Source organism: Haliotis rufescens, unplaced genomic scaffold, assembly GCF_023055435.1.
Source record: "Haliotis rufescens isolate VD_foot unplaced genomic scaffold, xgHalRufe1.0.p SCAF_73, whole genome shotgun sequence".
Lineage (NCBI taxonomy): Eukaryota > Metazoa > Mollusca > Gastropoda > Lepetellida > Haliotidae > Haliotis > Haliotis rufescens.
The window spans coordinates 449,498-474,889 of NW_025964365.1; the positions used below are offsets into that span (position 1 = coordinate 449,498).

The 25,392-nt window shown below is 42.1% G+C and overlaps 1 protein-coding gene across 1 annotated transcript; it reads right to left on the minus strand.

Annotated features, from left to right (window-relative positions):
• On the minus strand, positions 1-6,512 carry LOC124121486 (phytanoyl-CoA dioxygenase domain-containing protein 1-like). Its single transcript, XM_046484494.2, has 9 exons — positions 6,085-6,512; positions 5,522-5,639; positions 4,961-5,061; positions 4,435-4,576; positions 4,202-4,296; positions 3,413-3,518; positions 2,664-2,748; positions 2,307-2,508; positions 1-549 (listed from the first exon to the last, which is right to left on the minus strand). The coding sequence occupies exons 1-9, from the start codon at positions 6,220-6,222 to the stop codon at positions 427-429; spliced, it is 1,110 nt and encodes a 369-aa protein (XP_046340450.2). The 5' UTR covers positions 6,223-6,512; the 3' UTR covers positions 1-426.
• Between the last annotated feature and the right edge of the window lie 18,880 nt (positions 6,513-25,392).

Consider the following 25,392-nt stretch of genomic DNA (forward strand, 5'->3'; position numbering starts at 1 on the left):
TAAATAATATATGTTTATTACCCATATGTTTCAAGAAGAGCCAACTAATGTGAATCCAGACCAAACAAACATGGCCGAATTATTCCAGGACGTAATGCAGGCGGCATTGTTGACATATGACACACACAGGATTGGCTACGCCATTTGCCATGATGACGCAGTTTATACTGTCATTGTTGAAGTCTTGTTGCAATGTAAGCTTGCACGTATTCAATACAGAAACTATTTCTTTCAGGGCAGCTAATATCACAGAGTGGATGACAGAAATATTATATTTCGTACTCGTGTTTCGTGAAATCATTATGACAGTCACACTTCTGTGATTACGTATATGTACTTGGTCCAACTTAATACCAAACTTTCTTATCAAGAATTAATATGCAAAATATTCATCAGCATGGCGTCATGATAAAGTCAGCCTCCATGTCATGCCTTGTGCCAGCTGCTGTAAGACTTTCCCTTCACGAGTTTGGCTGTGTGTCGGTTCTCGTGCGTCATTTCCCACTTCTCCATATGGGGGCCCTGGATCGTGGTTTCGAAGGCATCGTCCTACAACACATAGGGTTAATATACTACGACACTTTCAATATGCCGGGTCATCTACCATTATCACCAAACGTGGTTTGGCCTAGTTTGTTCGTTACGCCATTTGTCTATAAGTGAAACATTATTTACCGATTTTAAGATTAGATTTTAAGAAGTATGTTATGTTACCTGAAAGAACCTTTAGATAAGGTCGGTTCATGATGGAACACACGAAGCCATTAAAAAGTGGTCAAATGTCACAAATGTTATATTTGCGATAACACTTCCTGAGTAAAGTAAAGATTCTAGCCCCATCCGGACTTGCATATTTACACTTGTCAGAGGGGTACACAAAGTACGTGATCTAGACAACCAGTTGTCGGACTTTCATTTTAGAAAGGGTTAGATCGCTGACTTTGTGTGCTGGAGATTAGGTGCCTCACTCTGGCAGTGTGGCTTCGATACCGGATAGGACTCAACCCCCCAAAAGTACTAGAATCTGTACTTCACAAAAGAGTTCTTTTAGCAATAATCCAGCAATATCACGATGGGGCACATCAGAAATGGGATTCACACATTGTACCCATGTCGGGAATCGAACCGCGTCTTCAGCGTGACGAGCGAACGCTGTAACCACTAGGCTACCCGACCGCCCCACTTTACAAAGGAAGCGTTATCCCAAATATAACATTTGTTACGGTTCATGATAGGTCTACAAGCAGTTTTTGTAAAGCACTTAGATTTACTGAACGAATAAGTCTTATCCCCGTTTCCAATGGGACTCATGAGTCATATGGGTACTCGTCAGCTTGACGTAAGCTATCTAATCATACAACCTGTCATGGACTACACAATAAGCAATTGTTAAAAAGCAGATTTGAAGATAGACATTACATTTCAAGGATGATTATTTTGATAAGGTTATGTGGAAATATAAATCATTCACACAAAAATCATTATTCTAATGTGTAATTGGGGAAATATTGAAAAGATGTTCGAATTGGATTTTTATAATTGCGCCTAATTGAAAAAAGGCTGTTTACGGCCACTACATAATCAGTTTTGTACAAGCAGTTTTGTTTTGCGAGTTGTGGCATTAAACACAAATATATGTTCCTTGTTTGCGATATTTTTTTTTCCTGTGCTCATATGGTCTCTCTCAAAATACTTTTATCCTTTTTCACCTTATTCACCTTTTCATGACACCATATTTTGTTTCAATGGGACCCCAAGTATGTTTACTATATCGGCATGTTCATGTTTACTATGTTTACTATGTTTCCATGTTCAAGTGTTTGTTTTCTATGTTTCAATGCTACAATAACCTGTATGTTTACAATGTTTCAATGTTCACCAGTACGTTTACAATGTTGCCATGTTCACCTGCATGTTTACAATGTTTCCATGTTCACCTGTATGTTTACACTGTTGCCATGTTCATGTATGTTTACAATGTTTCCATGGTCATGTATGTTTACTATGTTTCCATGGTCACCTGCATGTTTACTATGTTTCCGTGTTCACCTGTAAGTTTACAATGTTTCCACATTCACCTGTATGCTTACTATGTTACAAAGAGAGAGAGAGAGAGAGAGAGACACACACACACACACACACACACACACACACACACACACACACACACACACACACACACACACACACCCCTCTACGATTGAACAATAACCTCCAGTGTCCTAGGATTACTATCGATACCTTTTATAAGTAATATTCACTCTTTCCTTCTTCGTATTATTCAAACCAGACTAAATAAACAATACCTCTTTCTCTTCGTTCAACACTTCTTTGGCGGTTTCGTGTCTGTCCACAGACTCAAATGGCGACCAGTCAATCTTGTGGTCAGGCTTGGATGGATCTCTCATCAGAATCCCCTCCTTCAGGCCGTAGAAGCCGTAAGGTTTAGCGGGATCCTGCCAACGCAGGTCCAAGCTCCATCGGATCTCGTTGGAAACATTCGGCAGACTGCATAAAATTAATATTTATACCGTTATTTCCAAAATTAAGCTAATATGTCAATTGAGTTATATGGTTAAACGTATGTATTATGTATTCGCATGTATGTATATCAATAATTATAATTATAATACAATGCGTTACCTTGGTAAGTACTACGTTACCTTCTATGGGGGATCATGTTGTTGATCAAAAGCATCCCGCCGTAGGGAATTGGGCACAGTTTGATGTCTTTGTCCAGATCCACACCTGGAACAATACAGCAGTGTCTGATATCAACTCACTGGCACTCACCTTGGCACTCAGCTGACACTCGGTCATGACAAAACCCAACTTGTGATGTTCTGTCGGTGTAACATGATTCACAAGTCGGTATTACACAAATTTAACTCGCCTGACTTACCTTTGGTATATCGACGTTGTCCTTGCACAAATTCTGTTCATGTAATGTTGTGTTTATGGTAGTCAAGAAGGCTGCTGTCACAAGCGTTAAAGGTGTCGAAAGTATACTCGTTTCTGTTACCCCTCTACACAGATAACACTGGCAATTATCCAGAAGCATTTACCCAAGGGGTGATTTTGAACCGTTTTGATAAATGAGAAACCTATATTAAGGAGGATGTAGAGATATTTGACTTTTGTATATTTGTCCCTACTAATTACATTTTACAATTGCCAAGGAGTGAAAACGTGTTACTAGTATAGGATATTTCTTAGGTGCATTGATGAATGTAGTACCCTCCATGTCCTTTTGAATGCATACAATATTCACATACAATATTCACCAGTGAATGGGTATCGTATATGGATCAGTGTTTGTAAAGATAATACAATACGTAACGACAGTTAAACATATGTCTTTCCTAATATACATATTTAATTCAGCGCAATAAGAATGGGATTCCCATCTTACCCAGAGTCTTCACCATCTCCTCCTCTGCAAGTTCCACATACCACGTGTCCGCCCAGCAGCACGTGTGACGACAGATGCGACCTGGTCGGTGACCGCCGGATACGACCTGGAAACCAAGGAGGTTTGAATTACACCAAACAGTGAACGACATGTGTAGTGCATTGGTTTACTAACTTTTCCCGAATATCTTTGTTGGAAATGAATGAGTGGGTGACTTGGGTTTAAGCTTTGAGTAGTATCCTAGCATATCACGACGTGGGATGTAAAGGCCGAAGTGATGCAGGTCTCGGACGTTTACCACTTTGGTGAAACGACGAGCACGGGTATGGTGCTAACAAACCTAGAAACATAATCAGGGCGAACCGGGATGGGAATTTCATACATTTCTGGCGTGCCGAATGGACAACGGGTTTGATTGACGCTTTATACAGTATTTCAATTATACCATGGCGTGTCAAACTAATGCATGAGGAAAGGCCAATGGTTCTGTTTTAGTGAAGCCCATGATCACGGACTGATTGGGTGAGGGTCGGAACTGAAGGATTTGGACCCATGACAAGCGGACCTAGTTTGTTTGTTTGAGACAATCCAGTGATTGACATCAATGAAAGCAATTCGGATACGATGACATGCATCAACCAAGTTCCTCACCACTCGATCCCGTTAGTTGCCTCTTACGGCAAGTATGGGTTGCTGAAGACTTATTCTCTACCTGGATCTTCACAGGTCGATTAGTACATAGTATACAGTCTACATGCATGATATTTAAAGCTATGTGTCGTTACTAACCTCCATGCATCCATTTTGAGCATTGGCATCTAGAAGCGGAACCCAAGCTGTTGGTTGCAGGACTTTGTAAGACTCGTTGTCAAGGTAACCAGAATCTTAAATGAGAACAAATCGTCTTATATCGTTATCAACATCAGCATTGTTGGAACGATCTGAAAAAAATGTGTATTAAATAAAGCAAAAAGTGAGTTCGTTGTAAGGTTACTATCTGATGAGATGCAGCCTCTATTCACCTTGATGCCACGGCACAGTAGTGGCGTTGTTCTTTGGTGTTTTTGTCCGCAGGTTCCAAACTGGATGTCCGGCTATTTTGGGTCCAATCAGTTGTTCAACCAAATTCAAGAGTCGGTCATTGCTCCAAACTGCACGGAAGGCCTATCATTCGAAAGAAAAGTAGTCATGAGGGAGTGCGTTGGATTTGACGCCGCTTTGAACAGTATTCCAGTCATACACAGCGTGTCAACTTAATGTGGGGGGAAAGCCCGAAGTGATGAATGTGTCAGACGTTTAGCATTTTGATGAAACCCACAAGCACGGGTAATGTGCTCACAAACCTAGAAACATAATCGGGGCGAACCGGTATTCTAAGCCACAATCACAGGTTTCTGGCGTGCCCAAGGAACGCAACCCTGCGGCGCCTTAGACGACTAGGCCACCGGTGCTCCCAATTCGTAATGAACACATTGTTAATTATAATCGTAATACTGAAAAGAACCATTGTTCAAGAATGGTTTTAATCGAATTTTGATATCCACGTACCGGAGGTAGTTTCCCTGCTTTATGTAAGAGTATATTGGCACCGGGAAACTCTTTCTCAATACACGACAAGCGCTCAAACAACCCTTTGTCCTCGTATAAATCTGAAAAGATACATACATGTATTAAATTGTTTGTCTTTTTGTTTGTTTGTTTGTTTGTTTAACGCCACACTCAGCAATATTCCAGCTTTATGACGGTAGTCTGTAAATAATCGAGTCTGGATGATACAATCCAGTGATTGGTGTCATAAGCATCGATCCACGCAATTGGGATACGATGAAATGCATCAACCAAGTCAGCGAGCCAGACCACCCAATCCTGTTAGTCGCCTCTTACAAGCATAGTCGCCTGTTATGGCAGGCATGGGTTGCTGAAGACCTATTCTCGCCCGGATCTTCACGGCTCGAATTAATTTGTTATGGGATCAGACAGAAAGGATAGATGAACGGATTTTATATTATTGTTGAACATGAATTTGTCAATCTCGATAGCGAAAAAAGCATTGTGAATTGGAACATTTTAAAAATAGAACCACGTGTTTCCTCTGTAGAAATAACATACTTTTAATCTTTCCTCCTTTGTACAACTTCTGAGCGAGTTCTTCAACTTGTTTCCCTATGGCCTCTCTGCAAGGATCCAGTTCCTCCTTGGAGAAGAACTTCTCCACTATCAGATAACCCTGGAGCATATCAATATCTTTTAGAACAGATCATCGCTATAATGATTCTATTTCGTCTCCATTGTGAAGTAAATGTTGGGGATCGTGCATATTTCGGGGGGATATTTTTATGTAATCTCAGTATGCTCAGTCTTCACTACCAAAATATATCCCTGCAAGTATTCATGATCCTACCTTTTTGTATTCAGTATATACAGAACTCATCAAAGAACGGAAAAAAACACAAAGATAATGTGAGTGAGTGAGTGAGTGAGGTTATTTCCTACCCAGAAACCACTTAATACAAACAAAATTATGTAGCTAATTATCTTTTCAATCAAACACAGCCTTTTTCAATGTGTATTACTTCGTTAAAAAGAAAAAAAATGATAAATTACTTTACACACTAAATAAAGGTAGAATCATTTTATCCTCAAACATTTTACATACTATACAAAACATTTACCTTGTCAAAGAAATGATCAACTTGAGCCTTTGTGAGTTGTCCTGGCTTTGCTTCAGTTGGCTGGGGTGGAGCCACGGTGAAAGCTTCGGGGTAAGCTTCGTCGCAATCTCCAGGGTAGCGCTTTGCCGTCGTCGACATGATTGTTCCTCAGCCGCCACAGGGTAAATACCGTGATACGACGTTGTAACAAGTAATAACCGAGTGACAGGCAGGCAGGTGATAGGCTGGGTGTTTATAGTTTATCACTAATTATATGACCTTGAACGAATCACATTCCTCAAGTACCTCGATAGCTACTTTTAGACACTGCTCGCTCTGTATGAATGTTCCTTGACGAAGCCGTTGCGAAAAGCCCAAAGAATTGCTGATCCAGAGTAGAGAATATTTATCACTTCAAAGATGAAGTCATTTGCGTCCGAATTAACCAAGATGGTATAAAGAGTTCATGTTATATCAACATGTTTTATATACTCGTGAATGTCGCGTACGTGCGTGACAGAGCGTTAGGGAGGTAACCTACTTTTTACACTAATGATACCCTAGTTTTTTTATGATCACTTTACCCTCGCACGCATTTCTCCACTATCTCACAGCCGGACCACTTGTTACGTTCCCTTGAAAACATACGTCTGCTACCCCCTCCAACCCCCTATTTCAAGTTAATAGATCCGTGTTGGTGATGTCTCTGAAAACTGGTTGTGTTTTAAAAACATCATATCAGTGGGTTAATATGAAGAAACTGTTGCTTACAAGTAATTTATTTAATAAACTAAATCAATTCACCAGTAGCATCTCCCCCAGCCGTGATATGGCTTGAAAATTGCTAAAAGAGGCGTAAAAACATATTAATTCAAAACCAGTAACAGCAGTACATTATTGGGGAGGACGTGGACGTTTTAGAGGGTGCTGTTGATGTCAAAGCCTCTATAAGTTATCACAGAGCTATGTATAAACAGTGGAGTGCATTTTTCAACAGACATCATTTACCGATGACGTGTGGTGCCGTAATAGAGGCTGTGGTAAACTGAATGCAGTCATAGCAACCCATGGGCGGATACAGAGGGGGGTGGGGGGGGTGGGGGGGGGGGGGGGTGCTGTATCCGCCCATGCAACCCATAACTAAAGGGATTTTTCTGCCTGTATGAATGTCGATAAGTCTTGTGACTTTTTGTTTGTTTGAAGTTTTGAGTATATCAAGTGATATATTCCAGGGAAAACGGTCGGAGTTCGCACAAATCATAAAACCATGGTTCAATTCAGAACATAGTCGGGAGTGCACGAATAGGCAGACATGACATAACATGACCAGGAAAAGCAAAACCACCCATTAGTTATACATGTAGTTTATTAGAAATAAAGATAAACTTATAAAATGATGCGCAAAAGAAATGGGTTTTTTATCAAATTTGTATGATTAATTTCAGAGCTTTACACAAAATCAGAATCCCCCAATGGAAACTACTATGCTACGTCGTGAAACATCCAAGAACGACTTCCTGCATTCCTGTGTTGAGTGAGTGAGTGAGTATGGTTTTACGCCGCTTTTAGCAATATTCCAGCAATATCACGGCGGGGGACACCAGAAATGGGCTTCACACATTGTACCCATATCGGGAATCGAACCCGGGTCTTCGGCGTGACGAGCCAACGCTTTAACCACTAGGCTACCCGACCGCCCTCCTGTGTTGAGACTTAACAATACTGATGAAAGTCCATCTCTGTATTGACAAGGAGGTGAGTTTAGGTGAATGGTGGTTAAGGTCACGCCTAAGATTATTTCACTAATATAGCGACGTGCATGTGTGTGTGTGTGTGTGTGTGTGTGTGTCTGTCTGTCTGTCTGTTCTTACCAGTCCGGACTATTGCCGATTGCATGGTGCTGGCCCAGTTTAACATGAATGCCGAACTCAGACACAGTTTACTGACTCCGAGCCGACTGGTCCTCGTTTTAGCCCCTTAATACCGAACGTCAGGCAGGATAACAACAAGTATCATCTTTTAACGTCTCTTGGTATTGACAAGGAAAATAGATTTAATACATATTTCGAATTTATCTTAGATATAAAGAAATACTCACATCCGAAACTTACTAATTTTTCAAATCGGACAATTCACAATTTGACAAGTTGAAGACATAATTATGCAACAAATTAGATATAATGAAATCCCTTCCCCTGCCACAGATTGATGAAAGAAACAGTGAATTTTATAAGCAAAGTGTTATGCTTATCGTTTAATATCTCAGGACGACCTTTTACTTATCTCAAATAGTACATATTAACATTATGCCATTATATATAAAATGATGACAATTATCGGGGTACAGTTTTGTTGCTAAATATTTGAAACAGGTGTAGTTGTATTTTGTTCAGAAACTGGAAACTCAGAAGCTTCTGTATATCAGTTAATTGAGTGAGTGAGTGAGTGAGTGAGTGAGTGAGTATGGTTTTACGCTGCTTTTAGCAATATTCCAGCAATATCACGGCGGGGGACACCAGAAATGGCTTCACACATTGTACCCATGTCGGGAATCGAACCCGGGTCTTAGGCGTGACGAGCCAACGCTTTAATCACTAGGCTACCCGACCGCCCCTATATCAGTTAATTGAGTTACATGTGTGAAGCCATAGAAAACAAAGAACGCTGTGGCATATATAAATGGAAAAACAAGCCGACACCTAACAGTGTTGGTAAATGACTCTGAAAACACTGTATTTGAACGTGGGCGTTCCACAAGGCTCAGTTCTTGGTCCGTTCCTATTAATTGTCTATATAAATATCCTTAAATAATAAATATAAATATACCTGATTATTTTAACTGTTTTATAAAATTATTTACCAATATTAATGCCGCCTCCCTTAAACGAGCATCAAAAGATATTCTTTTCTCAAAAAGCGTTTGAATCAAATTTTGAAAGTATAACTGATCGGGCCATGCGGTGGCTGACATACAATGTCGCGTTTTGTCGTGTCAGTGTCCTAGATTCGTGGATTCTAATCTTAGAATCGGCCTGGTTATTACACTTGGTTTGTCAGCACTATACCCATTCACGTTCACCATGGTAAACAGTGGAAACCGTCTCCCATCTTCGTCACTTTGGGAGGTCCTCCCATATGATGAATGCCTACTGCTATGTATCTGCACCACATAATTGTGTTCACCGCGAAACTCGACATACGACACTTTCAGTTAATGTCGCCAAAATGAATCAGATTCTAATGCCCTGTCATCAGAAAGAGGTGTTAATATTGGAAATAATTCACGTTTTCTTTTATATATATATATATATATATTTTATATATATATAAAAGAAACGTGAATTATTTCAAATTTTACAAGTCGCGTATTGCTTACGGTGAGAGTAGGGCTGCATCCCTCTATAAGCTTAATTTGCTTGTTTGTTGTTTAACGCTGCACTCAGCAATATTCCAGCTATATGATCCAGTGATTGGCAACATGATCATCGATCTACGCAATTGAGATACGATGACATGCATCAACCAGGTCAGCGAGCCGGACCACCCGATCCTGTCAGTCGCCTTTTACGGCAAGCATAGGTTGCTGAATGCCTATTCTAACCCAGATCTACACGGGTATTTAATCCTTTGTAACTGTGATGACCTGACTGCATAATTGTTATCTCGTTTCGTGACGCCATAGCTCTGTATGACATCATCAATGGCATCTCGCTGCATGTTTTTATACGTTTGATACAAAATAAAAGAGAAATGGGGATGTTTCCTTATAGCTGAATGTTTTATCAGTAGGTGGTTATTTTTTTTCATGACGTTAATTACTACTAATTTTCCATTTATACAAAACTGAAAAGTGATTTACCCATGTGTCCCTATAGTAAAGGCTGAATTTGGCACAGCAGATTGCGCCAAGGTCAATACATTGCACACTGGCCTTTCACCATTGAGAAGTATAAATTAGGTCGTGTAGATTTTACAGTCCTTATTTCTGAAAAGGTTACTCTGAATTCATAACAATGGACATCGTTCATGTGACATGTGGTATAACTGAAGAACTGTTAACGCGCTCATCTATGTACTTGTGTACATTTGTTTATTCTATCTTGAAATAAAGTTGAAAATATATTATCAGTTCCATGACAATATCAACAGTGAGCATGAACTGAGAACATGAGATAGAAGATAGATAACTTTATCATATAATGGACAGTGTTATCTTTGCGATATACCGAACAAGTAAATATGCAAATGAGGTCACAGCGGGAACTACTCTTAATGATTTCTTGGCAATGTTATCTAAATATACTCTGATGGATATAATTCCCAACAAGTCATGTGTGTGTGTGTGTGTGTGTGTGTGTGTGTGTGTGTGTGTGTGTGTGTGTGTGTGTGTGTGTGTGTGTGTGTGTGTGTGTGTGTGTGTGTGTGTGTGTGTGTGTGTGTGTGTGTGTGTCCTTCTCTGTGTGTGTGTGTGTGTGCTTCTGTGTGTATGTGTGTGTCTGTGTATGTCTGTGTGACTGTGTATGTCTGTGCTTTTTCGGGCAAACATGTATACAAATCATTTACCTCTCATTGATACAAGAAGCTGTTCTCTTAAACATCGTACACAAAAGTGACTTCAGTAACTGAAAATACGTCTTAAACATCGGGGTGGCCCAGTCGTCCAATGCGCCGCCATTCGCTGTGCAAAATTGCGTCCCTTGGGCACACCAAAAACCTATGATTGTTGGTTTGAATCCCGGTTCGCCCTAATATGTTCCTAGGTTTGTCAGCACCCATTTAACGTGGTAAACATCCAAGGCCTGTGTCACTTGGGACTTTCCTCACACATCAAGCTGACACGCCGTGATATAACTGGAATACTGTTCAAAGTGGCATTAATGTTACATCGAATAATTTAAGAGAGGCAAAATTCATTTTTAAATGATATTATGATAAAGGGAATATTACTCTCCAATGTTTGCAGGATCGCATAAGGCATAATAAATATTTTCTTATTCTGAGTAATAGTATACGATAATATATCATACTGAAACGCGCTTGTCTGATAACCTCTATGTGTTGAAATGTTGTATATTTGGGTTTTTTTAATGTTAATTTTAAAATGCACCAATTGTCACGAGTGAACACGAACGCTCTAACAATATACAATGTTCTGGAGGAAGGCGTGTGCGATAAAGACAATGCATTAGTTGTGGACAAGTGTCGTTTATAGAGTGTTTATCCCAGATAACGACGGCGACGACCTTAACTGAGATTCAACACCCTTGGATGTTATCTCCACGTGTGCTTTTCATGACACGGCAGATGACCATGATACTGTTCCTGGACAACAATGAACATATTACTTTGTGAGGTTATTTAGAACAGGTGATGTGAATGTGTGTGTGCGCGCGCGTGCGTGCGTGTGTATGTGTCGCTAATTGGGCTAGTCCGGACGTATGCTAGTTTTCTAGTGCTAGCCCACTAGCCCGCTAGAGATACCATATAAAATTATGTGTCAGGTCAAAGATATTTATTTCATGTAAGGCCTCCGATCCATACACAAAGAAGTTATTTATAAGTAGTTTTACATATTTGGATATATATATATATATATATACTAATTTTTAACAATTTGTTTCTGAGAGAAATTGCATTTTTAACATACATGTATATAGCAAGTTTTAATATGAAGAGAGAAGAGAAATATAAGCAGGTGCAGGATAATGTGACAGATAGCATTCTGGTCTACACTTGTTTTTAGATCCAATAATGGGAACAACCTCTTCCGTCCTTTAAAATTTAGTGGACAGGGGTCAGACCATTATTTCTTCAATAAATAGGTGTGTGTGTGTGTGTGTGTGTGTGTGTGTGTGTGTGTGTGTGTGTGTGTGTGTGTGTGCGCGTGTGTGTGTGTGTCTGTTTGTGTGTAGGTGTGTGTTAGCGTGTGTGTGTGTGTTAGCGTGTGTGTGTGTTAGCGTTAGTGTGTGTGTGTTAGTGTGTTAGTGTGTGTGTTAGTGTGTGTTAGTGTGTGTGTGTTAGTGTGTGTTAGTGTGTGTGTTAGTGTGTGTGTTAGTGTGTGTTAGTGTGTGTGTTAGTGTGTGTTAGTGTGTGTGTGTGTGTTAGTGTGTGTGTGTTAGTGTGTGTTAGTGTGTGTGTTAGTGTGTGTGTTAGTGTGTGTTAGTGTTAGTGTTAGTGTGTTAGTGTGTGTGTGTGTGTGTTAGTGTGTGTGTGTTAGTGTGTGTTAGTGTGTGTGTTAGTGTGTGTTAGTGTTAGTGTGTGTGTGTGTGTGTGTGTGTGTGTGTGTGTGTGTGTGTGTGTGTGTGTGTGTGTGTGTGTGTGTGTGTGTGTGTGTGTGTGTGTGTGTGCTTGACATGTTTTCCATTTTCCCGTCCACATTAAATAAGTATTATCATCTCTTCTACAGTCTATTATCTTCTTGTACGTTGACAACAGCTCATTAGCGAGATTGACTCAATGGATTGGGCATTAACAGGGTAATAAGTGTCGGGTCGGGAATAGCAATAGTCTGATAATTGAGTAGTGACGGCTTAGTAGTGTCTTTACAACACTGACTGTTATTCTATTCAAATTTACAATGTAATATATATCTAAGGGACCTAGGAAATGTATCTTGATAGCAGGTTTTCTACTTACATGGTTCTACTTATCAAACATAAACAAATAATTACATAGTGTGCGTGTTGAGACCAAAGGACAGCCTCTACATAAGAGGGTTTCCCACTTAAATCGTTTCTACATAGAGACAATTCCATGCATAGCTTTGCACACTTTGACGTTGCTTAGCGCTCGTACATCAGGGGAAGAATGCATATCATGTGAAACAGGAATAGGCGATTTGTAGAGTTTTATTCTCCTTTAGCTCCCCCACCTAGAAAGCATGGCATATTCCAAAATTCGAAATGTCCGCCCAAATAAAGCCTCTTCAGGTTTCCTTACCTTTCGGTCATACCCTTCTCGACCACATCACTAAATGGCCTGGCGGGCCCGTGCGCGATATACGCATATGTCGGAAAGCGCACGTTAAAACCCAAACTAAGTAAGTTAGTAAGTTAGTAAGTAAGATAATTACAGATGCCGAAGCGTTCTCGTAGATTTTTTGAAAATATTATCCAACAAAAGAAAGTCGGATGCGGATTTAAGTGAAAATAGAAACTCGTACTTGTCGGACCGTGAACAAGGATCGCCTCACCTCTTATTCGCGAACGACAGTTACGTGTCTGTTCTCCCAAACAGAATATCCCATTAAATCACATTGAGCTCTCAGGAAGGTTACAATAGACAGCTGGTTAACGTTTCCTTACCTAATGGCAGCATTGTTCATTCAGCTCACTTTGACTTCTTTGAGAGGCATTTAGAAGTTGGAGTACTAAAGAAGGATAAGATTAGGATAAGTAAGGATAAGACAACTTCTTTATAACAATTAGGAGCGACCGAAACGAAATAAGATTTTGTCCATCCATAAATCTTATCCTTACTCACTTTGGGCCATTGCTCTAATATCATATTTGATAGTCACAGTATACATGTATCTAAACATTACAGGGGCGGTCGGGTAGCTTAGTGGTTAAAGCGTTCGCTCGTCACGCCGAAGACCCGGGTTCGATTCCCGATGATGGGTACAATGTGTGAAGCCCATTTCTGGTGTCCCCCGCCGTGATATTGCTGGAATATTGCTAAAAGCGGCGTAAAACCATACTCACTCACAGAAACTGTTACAAACAGGGTATTCCATTCAATTTAAACATATTTGCAACTGGTACGCGTCATAGTGGGTAATGTCTCCTTCAAACGGACACGTCGCTACAGGTCACTGTTGAAGGTCGTTGGAAGTACCTTGTTCAAACTGGTGTGTGCAGGTGGGTTGCCCAATTTCAGGCCAGATAACGGTGTGTGTGTCGATGAGCCTTGACCTCCACATGCGCACATAGCCTGTCTTATCTGTGCTAGTTTCCAGCACACAATGACGTGAGTCCACCTGCTTTATGAATGGATCTATTTATTCATGACCCAGTGTCCCTATTAACGCAAAGATATCATGCATCATAGTGCCCCAATATCATGGCCGCCATGTAGTCCACTACTACTACTACTACTACTACTACTACTACTACTCCTACTACTGCTGCTGCTGCTACTGCTTACCGCCTCCGTGGTCGTGAGGTGGAGCGTCCGCCCGGAGAGCGGAAGGTCCGGGGTTCGATCCCCGGCCTCGTTATACCAAAATACGTTACTACTTCTACCACTACTATTACTGCCCCCCCCCCCCCCCCCCCCCTCTCCCCTTACTACTACTACAATGCTGCTGCTACTACTACTTCTCCTACTACTGTTGTTACTACTACAGCTACTACTACTTCTACAACTACTACTACCACTACTGCTCCTCCACCTCCTCCTACTACTAATACTGCTGCTGCTGTTGCTGCTGCTACTACGATTACTACTACAACTCCTACTACTACTGCTGCTACTACTACTACTACTGCTACTCCTCATGCTACTACTACTACTCCTACTACTACTGTTGCTACTACTACTACTCCTCCTCCTCCCCCGCCTACTACTACTACTGCTACTCCTACTTCTGCTGCTGCTACTACTACTACTCCTACTACTGTTGTTACTACTACAGCTACTACTACTTCTACAACTACTACTACCACTACTGCTCCTCCACCTCCTCCTACTACTACTACTGCTGCTGCTGTTGCTGCTGCTTCTACGATTACTACTACAACTCCTACTACTACTGCTGCTACTACTACTACTACTGCTACTCCTCATGCTACTACTACTACTCCTACTACTACTGTTGCTACTACTACTACTCCTCCTCCTCCCCCGCCTACTACTACTACTGCTACTCCTACTTCTGCTGCTACTACTACTACTACTACTACTCCTACTACTGTTGCTACTACGTCTACTACTACTACTACTGCTACTACGACTACTACTACTACTACTACAACTACAACTACAACTACTTCTACTACTAGTACTGCTGCTACTACTTCTACTACTACTACTTCTCCTACTACTGCTGCTTTTACTTCTACTACTACTACTACTACTACTACTACTACTACTACTACTTCTACTACTGGTACTACTTAAATTAATATATTTGAAATGATTTTGCTTTGAAATTGAATGGAACATTAATGTAGCACAGAAGCCTTTATCGTTCCTGTTGGTGAAATTAACCACGTCTCCCAGTGAAAAGGAGCAGCATGGGATGTTTGAGGTGTACACGTGAATTTCAAACACCTAACTACAATGTTATGTTATATTTTAGAATTATACATTGCAACTAAAATTGGAACAGGTATACAAAATTCGCTTGTAACACTTTAATTTGCATTTTGCTTACGTCCATTCTTGCCTGCCAGGTTGATAGTGCTGGCAATGGGGTGTTGTGGCTTTATAGGTGGCGTCACATGCCACAACGCACACATTCTAAACAACGGCGCTAAACATCCGACAGTCAGCAGTTATTGACCCCCTTCTCACGGCGTCTAAAACCCCGGTTATATACTGCGCCTTCGCTTCTTTATGCTATTAAATAAGAGCGACAGAACCCTTTCCAATATACTGTGCCTGAGTGGGGTATTCATTTAAGCTGCGGCATGGTATCTCAGTGGGCTAACACTATAAATCAGCATCAGTCCATACTAGTACAAGCAGCCACACACCTACCTACGCACACGTACATGCACGTCGCTTCGCTTCTTTATGCTATTAAATAAGAGCGACAGAACCCTTTCCAATATACTGTGCCTGAGTGGGGTATTCATTTAAGCTGCGGCATGGTATCTCAGTGGGCTAACACTATAAATCAGCATCAGTCCATGCTAGTACAAGCAGCCACACACCCACCTACGCACACGTACATGCACGTCGCTTCGCTTCTTTATGCTATTAAATAAGAGCGACAGAACCCTTTCCAATATACTGTGCCTGAGCGGGGTATTCATTTAAGCTGCGGCATGGTATCTCAGTGGGCTAACACTATAAATCAGCATCAGTCCATACTAGTACAAGCAGCCACACACCTACCTACGCACACGTACATGCACGTCGCTTCGCTTCTTTATGCTATTAAATAAGAGCGACAGAGCCCTTTCCAGCTGCTTTCTAAGCTTTCAGACATGTAATTATTTGTTTAATATGAATGTGTAATAGTTCCAACGAATGTGGGGTATATAAACAGACGCCTTTATAAAACGTCTAAAACTATCCCACCTAGATCTAGGCAATTAGGGTGGAGTTTAAGAGTACTGCTATTTATTGCACATAAAACAGGTAAACTGGTTTGTTTGTTTGTTTGTTTGTTCAACGCCGCACTCAGCAATATTCCAGCCAGATGACGACGGTCTGTAACTAATCGAGTCTGGACTAAACAATCCAGTGATTGACATCATAAGCATCGATCAATGCAATTGGGACCGGTGACATGCATCAACCAAGTCAGCGAGCCTGATCACCTGTTCCCGTAAGTCGCCTCTTACGACAAGCATGGGTTGCTGAAGACCTATTCCACCCCGGATCTTCACGGGTAGATAAACTGGTCGCCATGATGTTAATCAGGGACGCTTCAGACGACTGGGCCACCACTGTGACGAAGAACGCACAGTCATGCTTGAGATGGAAACGTTCGTAAAATATTCTCTTGAACTGAACAGTGTAGAGTTTTAGTGTAGCTATCCACTGCATCTAAATATAATACACGTAATTTATGTTGTGGGAATGACACTGTTGTTTATTAGCGAGTGTAATACCTGTAGAGCTAATCCTCCATTCTTGATTCGATGACAACAGAAGAATTGTCACAAAATTTAGAAGTGGATGTAATAATTTAGGTATACAGAACGTGCGTATGGGTAGTAATCAGATTACTGCTGAAGAAGTTTTATGTAAAAGATGTAAGGTGCCCGAGAATGAATTTTGTATCATGACAAAAGGGACGAATTTCTTCAACGAATTTGGGACTTGTATTCCGGCCTTGCTTCTCTCTACTTTAATATATAAACCAGAGCTAATTGTGAAATGTGCTAAATTTCTAATTTATGTATTAAAAATGCGGGACGAATTTAAATATGTAAAACTCATAATAATAATGACCTTCTGTACTATGGGTCTTTGGTCTCTACTACAAGGACATCTGTCTGTCTGTCTGTCTGTCTGTCTGTCTGTCTGTCTACATTAAAAAGATAGTGGTCAAGAGATTCATTAAAGTGGAATGAAAAGATGGCTTTTAAGACCAATCAGATAGTCCTGTGATGCTCCATGTATGCACTGATCAGCTCAGTCAGATAGTCAGGTGCTGCTCCATGTATGCACTGATCAGCTCAGTCAGATAGTCAAGTGATGCTCCATGTATGCACTGATCAGCTCAGTCAGATAGTCAAGTGATGCTCCATGTATGCAGTGATCAGCTCAGTCAGATAGTCAGGTGCTGCTCCATGTATGCACTGATCAGCTCAGTCAGATAGTCAAGTGGTGCTCCATGTATGCACTGATCAGCTCAGTCAGATAGTCAAGTGGTGCTCCATGTATGCACTGATCAGCTCAGTCAGATAGTCAAGTGGTGCTCCATGTATGCACTGATCAGCTCAGTCAGATAGACAGGTGATGATCCATGTATGCAGTGATCAGCTCAGTCAGATAGTCAAGTGGTGCTCCATGTATGCAGTGATCAGCTCAGTCAGATAGTCAAGTGGTGCTCCATGTATGCACTGATCAGCTCAGTCAGATAGTCAAGTGGTGCTCCATGTATGCACTGATCAGCTCAGTCAGATAGTCAAGTGATGCTCCATGTATGCACTGATCAGCTCAGTCAGATAGTAAGGTGATGCTCCATGTATGCACTGATCAGCTCAGTCAGATTGTCAAGTGGTGCTCCATGTATGCACTGATCAGCTCAGTCAGATAGTCAGGTGCTGCTCCATGTATGCACTGATCAGCTCAGTCAGATAGTCAAGTGGTGCTCCATGTATGCACTGATCAGCTCAGTCAGATAGTCAAGTGGTGCTCCATGTATGCACTGATCAGCTCAGTCAGATAGTAAGGTGATGCCCCTTGTATGCACTGATCAGCTCAGTCAGATAGTCAGGTGCTCCATGTATGCACTGATCAGCTCAGTCAGATAGTCAGGTGCTGCTCCATGTATGCACTGATCAGCTCAGTCAGATAGTCAAGTGGTGCTCCATGTTTGCACTGATCAGCTCAGTCAGATAGTCAAGTGGTGCTCCATGTATGCACTGATCAGCTCAGTCAGATAGTCAGGTGCTGCTCCATGTATGCACTGATCAGCTCAGTCAGATAGTCAAGTGATGCTCCATGTATGCACTGATCAGCTCAGTCAGATAGTAAGGTGATGCTCCTTGTATGCTCTGATCAGCTCAGTCAGATAGTCAGATGCTGCTCCATGTATGCACTGATCAGCTCAGTCAGATAGTCAAGTGATGCTCCATGTATGCAGTGATCAGCTCAGTCAGATAGTCAAGTGATGCTCCATGTATGCAGTGATCAGCTCAGTCAGATAGTCAGGTGCTGCTCCATGTATGCACTGATCAGCTCAGTCAGATAGTCAAGTGGTGCTCCATGTATGCACTGATCAGCTCAGTCAGATAGTAAGGTGATGCTCCTTGTATGCACTGATCAGCTCAGTCAGATAGTCAGGTGCTCCATGTATGCACTGATCAGCTCAGTCAGATAGTCAGGTGCTGCTCCATGTATGCACTGATCAGCTCAGTCAGATAGTCAAGTGGTGCTCCATGTATGCACTGATCAGCTCAGTCAGATAGTAAGGTGATGCTCCTTGTATGCACTGATCAGCTCAGTCAGATAGTCAGGTGCTCCATGTATGCACTGATCAGCTCAGTCAGATAGTCAAGTGATGCTCCATGTATGCACTGATCAGCTCAGTCAGATAGTAAAGTGGTGCTCCATGTATGCACTGATCAGCTCAGTCAGATAGTCAAGTGGTGCTCCATGTATGCACTGATCAGCTCAGTCAGATAGTCAGGTGCTGCTCCATGTATGCACTGATCAGCTCAGTCAGATAGTCAAGTGATGCTCCATGTATGCAGTGATCAGCTCAGTCAGATAGTCAAGTGATGCTCCATGTATGCACTGATCAGCTCAGTCAGATAGTCAGGTGATGATCCATGTATGCAGTGATCAGCTCAGTCAGATAGTCAAGTGATGCTCCATGTATGCAGTGATCAGCTCAGTCAGATAGTCAAGTGATGCTCCATGTATGCACTGATCAGCTCAGTCAGATAGTCAAGTGATGCTCCATGTATGCACTGATCAGCTCAGTCAGATAGTAAGGTGATGCTCCATGTATGCACTGATCAGCTCAGTCAGATAGTAAGGTGATGCTCCTTGTATGCACTGATCAGCTCAGTCAGATAGTCAGGTGCTGCTCCATGTATGCACTGATCAGCTCAGTCAGATAGTCAAGTGGTGCTCCATGTATGCACTGATCAGCTCAGTCAGATAGTCAAGTGGTGCTCCATGTATGCACTGATCAGCTCGGTCAGATAGTCAGGTGATGCTCCATGTATGCACTGATCAGCTCAGTCAGATAGTCAGGTGATGCTCCATGTATGCAGTGATCAGCTCAGTCAGATAGTCAAGTGGTGCTCCATGTATGCACTGATCAGCTCGGTCAGATAGTCAGGTGATGCTCCATGTATGCACTGATCAGCTCAGTCAGATAGTAAGGTGATGCTCCTTGTATGCACTGATCAGCTCAGTCAGATAGTCAAGTGATGCTCCATGTATGCACTGATCAGCTCAGTCAGATAGTCAAGTGATGCTCCATGTATGCAGTGATCAGCTCAGTCAGATAGTCAAGTGATGCTCCATGTATGCACTGATCAGCTCAGTCAGATAGTCAGGTGCTGCTCCATGTATGCACTGATCAGCTCAGTCAGATAGTCAAGTGATGCTCCATGTATGCACTGATCAGCTCAGTCAGATAGTCAAGTGGTGCTCCATGTATGCACTGATCAGCTCAGTCAGATAGTCAAGTGGTGCTCCATGTATGCACTGATCAGCTCAGTCAGATAGTCAAGTGGTGCTCCATGTATGCACTGATCAGCTCAGTCAGATAGTAAGGTGATGCTCCATGTATGCACTGATCAGCTCAGTCAGATAGTCAAGTGGTGCTCCATGTATGCACTGATCAGCTCAGTCAGATAGTCAAGTGATGCTCCATGTATGCACTGATCAGCTCAGTCAGATAGTCAGGTGCTGCTCCATGTATGCACTGATCAGCTCAGTCAGTCAAGTGGTGCTCCATGTATGCACTGATCAGCTCAGTCAGATAGTCAAGTGATGCTCCATGTATGCACTGATCAGCTCAGTCAGATAGTCAAGTGATGCTCCATGTATGCACTGATCAGCTCAGTCAGATAGTCAGGTGATGCTCCATGTATGCACTGATCAGCTCAGTCAGATAGTAAGGTGATGCTCCTTGTATGCTCTGATCAGCTCAGTCAGATAGTCAGGTGCTGCTCCATGTATGCACTGATCAGCTCAGTCAGATAGTCAAGTGATGCTCCATGTATGCAGTGATCAGCTCAGTCAGATAGTCAAGTGATGCTCCATGTATGCAGTGATCAGCTCAGTCAGATAGTCAGGTGCTGCTCCATGTATGCACTGATCAGCTCAGTCAGATAGTCAAGTGGTGCTCCATGTATGCACTGATCAGCTCAGTCAGATAGTAAGGTGATGCTCCTTGTATGCACTGATCAGCTCAGTCAGATAGTCAGGTGCTCCATGTATGCACTGATCAGCTCAGTCAGATAGTCAGGTGCTGCTCCATGTATGCACTGATCAGCTCAGTCAGATAGTCAAGTGGTGCTCCATGTATGCACTGATCAGCTCAGTCAGATAGTAAGGTGATGCTCCTTGTATGCACTGATCAGCTCAGTCAGATAGTCAGGTGCTCCATGTATGCACTGATCAGCTCAGTCAGATAGTCAAGTGATGCTCCATGTATGCACTGATCAGCTCAGTCAGATAGTAAAGTGGTGCTCCATGTATGCACTGATCAGCTCAGTCAGATAGTCAAGTGGTGCTCCATGTATGCACTGATCAGCTCAGTCAGATAGTCAGGTGCTGCTCCATGTATGCACTGATCAGCTCAGTCAGATAGTCAAGTGATGCTCCATGTATGCAGTGATCAGCTCAGTCAGATAGTCAAGTGATGCTCCATGTATGCACTGATCAGCTCAGTCAGATAGTCAGGTGATGATCCATGTATGCAGTGATCAGCTCAGTCAGATAGTCAAGTGATGCTCCATGTATGCACTGATCAGCTCAGTCAGATAGTCAAGTGATGCTCCATGTATGCACTGATCAGCTCAGCCAGATAGTCAAGTGATGCTCCATGTATGCACTGATCAGCTCAGTCAGATAGTCAAGTTATGCTCCATGTATGCACTGATCAGCTCAGTCAGATAGTAAGGTGATGCTCCTTGTATGCACTGATCAGCTCAGTCAGATAGTCAGGTGCTGCTCCATGTATGCACTGATCAGCTCAGTCAGATAGTCAAGTGGTGCTCCATGTATGCACTGATCAGCTCAGTCAGATAGTCAAGTGGTGCTCCATGTATGCACTGATCAGCTCGGTCAGATAGTCAGGTGATGCTCCATGTATGCACTGATCAGCTCAGTCAGATAGTCAGGTGATGCTCCATGTATGCAGTGATCAGCTCAGTCAGATAGTCAAGTGGTGCTCCATGTATGCACTGATCAGCTCAGTCAGATAGTCAGGTGATGCTCCATGTATGCACTGATCAGCTCAGTCAGATAGTAAGGTGATGCTCCTTGTATGCACTGATCAGCTCAGTCAGATAGTCAAGTGATGCTCCATGTATGCACTGATCAGCTCAGTCAGATAGTCAAGTGATGCTCCATGTATGCAGTGATCAGCTCAGTCAGATAGTCAAGTGATGCTCCATGTATGCACTGATCAGCTCAGTCAGATAGTCAGGTGATGCTCCATGTATGCACTGATCAGCTCAGTCAGGTAGTCAGGTGCTGCTCCATGTATGCACTGATCAGCTCAGTCAGATAGTCAAGTGATGCTCCATGTATGCACTGATCAGCTCAGTCAGATAGTCAAGTTGTGCTCCATGTATGCACTGATCAGCTCAGTCAGATAGTCAAGTGGTGCTCCATGTATGCACTGATCTGCTCAGTCAGATAGTCAAGTGGTGCTCCATGTATGCACTGATCAGCTCAGTCAGATAGTAAGGTGATGCTCCATGTATGCACTGATCAGCTCAGTCAGATAGTCAAGTGGTGCTCCATGTATGCACTGATCAGCTCAGTCAGATAGTCAAGTGATGCTCCATGTATGCACTGATCAGCTCAGTCAGATAGTCAGGTGCTGCTCCATGTATGCACTGATCAGCTCAGTCAGTCAAGTGGTGCTCCATGTATGCACTGATCAGCTCAGTCAGATAGTCAAGTGATGCTCCATGTATGCACTGATCAGCTCAGTCAGATAGTCAAGTGATGCTCCATGTATGCACTGATCAGCTCAGTCAGATAGTCAGGTGATGCTCCATGTATGCACTGATCAGCTCAGTCAGATAGTCAAGTGGTGCTCCATGTATGCACTGATCAGCTCAGTCAGATAGTCAAGTGGTGCTCCATGTATGCACTGATCAGCTCAGTCAGATAGTAAGGTGATGCTCCATGTATGCACTGATCAGCTCAGTCAGATAGTAAGGTGATGCTCCATGTATGCAGTGATCAGCTCAGTCAGATAGTCAGGTGCTCCCTGTAGTCACTGATCAGCTCAGTCAGATAGTCAGGTGCTGCTCCATGTATGCACTGATCAGCTCAGTCAGATAGTCAGGTGCTGCTCCAAATGAATTTGTGCATCTCCTACTGTCAACTGGCTGTGTGACTTTTATTGAGCAGCAGCTGATTACTCCGAACGACCATAGCCTCTGTCCTCTCATCGTTTAGCTGGAGCGTTTGGGCAGTCATCCATTCTTTCATTTCTTGTGTGCAACTTCAGTGTAAAAGTAACTGAAGTTACTTGGTATTCGTCCGCGTAAAATTAAAGGCTAATGTTATGCTTGTCGGTAGTATCCCCAAGGGGACACATATATTCTAGTAACAAAATTGGGACGAGGACTCAACCCTGCGGGACCCCAAGGGGTTCAGTTCTCCGCTTCCACTTTAACAGACTGGGATCTGCCAGCCAGGTAGGACATGAAGCAGTCAAATGCCATTCCTTCGATTCCAGTCTGATCCTTCAGTGTGGAGAGGAGTTTGTCAAGACGATATTATTAAAGGCATGGCTCAGATGCCATGGACATGGTACGCCATATTACCGGAATCAACTGTATATCTCAGACCATTTAGCACCCTCAGTAACGGCGTCTCGTGCTGCGGTGATTGGAATTTGTCCAAAAGCTAATGTTTGGAGATGTCTCTTTGTCGAGGATTGTGATCATACATTCGCACTGATTGTGATCATTGGTTTGCCAACACACTGATTTGCACATCAACAATAATCAAAATTAATAGTGAGAACCTTCCACAATTTAATGAAACTGTCATATATCCAAATACCAGTGACACATATCTTTGATTCGTTTTGACAATTCATTCCTGTCTGTACTGATTTTTCACCATGTCTGCATGAAGAAGGAAGTCTTCGATAGCTCGTATAATTCATTCAGTATTTATAGTCAAAATGGAGATATAAATGTACGAAAACTGTAAAGCCTTTATTATTTTTGCAGTGTTAATATATGTTATTTGAACAAAACATAATATATCAAATATCAAAAATATTTATTAGCTATTCTTACCAACGACGTGGGGAACGTTAGCCAACATCAGCAACGGGGATGGCATTGTGGGCGAAGTAGCTGCAGCCCGTTATGCCATGACAGGATCCGCAGAGCGTGGTTTAGAATCCCCTTGTTTCCTCAATTCCGGTTATTCTCTGGCGTTTAATGTGTATTTGATTCAAGCCATTTAAACCCAGATTGTTACGTATGCGATGTATATCAGTCAAGCGGCTGACTAATAAACCCGATGGGAACACTGCCCCAGTTTGACGGAGTACAACTTTAAGTACAATGTTTCGAAATGGACTTACACCAGGGCATGGAACATAACCCTCCTTTAAGATGACACTCCGTGATATCGCTGGGAATGAAAGCGGCATAAAACAGTGTGAAGCTAAATTAAACTGACAAAACACTTTCCATAATCATAAGAAATCAAAAGTGAAGTCTATTGTATGATTCCGTGTTTGTGGATCACTATCAATGATCAATTATCAAATAGATATGATATCATGGGTTCGCAAACAAGAATCCTGCTCAAACGGTGGCACTCGTCACAACCACATGCAAAGGCAAGTAAGGAAAATGAAAAATAAATACGAGAACATACGATCAAAATAGGGAATAACCATATTTTTTGTCATTGATCAAATTTCGTAATGTCCTCCATGTGTCTACCATAAAACGTTTGGAACCATAAATATTACGATTCTAATCGAACAACGTTTGAGGAAGAGTTGTCGTATGACCCTCTTTGAAATTGAAAAACAAATCAATGTAAAGCTGAAACCATTTTATTCGGTGATCTTGTGAAAACATTTCTTCATGTGTGACCAAGAGGCTTACCATACATAAAAATAAACGAAATATAGCTTAAGGTTCACACGCTGACCCAGGACATGAGTTATAGACAGGCGATACCACCCACCGGCCCCACCGGTGGCGACACACTATTGTAGTACTGTACATGGTACAACCCTTCTTATCTTGCAGGTTATCAGGTGTTTGTTCCGCGTCAGTAAATTCAATCAATAGTACGACAAAGCTTATAACACGCCTGCTCAACCGGTCACAAAACTAACCACACCTCGTACCTAGCGATCTAGGTGTTGTTCAGCTATTAACGTGAAATTGACTATAGACAGGCAAGCTATTGATCATAGTCGTTGTTGGAATGTATTGCTCGAATATCATGGCTATGATCATTAAAAAAGAGAGTCTTTTAAAAGAGAACAACAGCAAGTCATGTCAGAAACATATGGAATACTGTAAGGGACATTCTCGCGATCTCGCATTATCGCGACATCGACTTCTGGATAGGAGCGAAATATGCCAATAACAAAGCTTCAGGTTCTCATTCATATGGGTGTCAAAGCTTCAGGTTCTCATTCATCTGGGTCTCAAAGCTTCGGGTTCTCATTCATCTAGGTTTCGAAGCTTCAGGGTCTCATTCATATTGGTGTCAAAGCTTCAGGTTCTCATTCATCTAGGA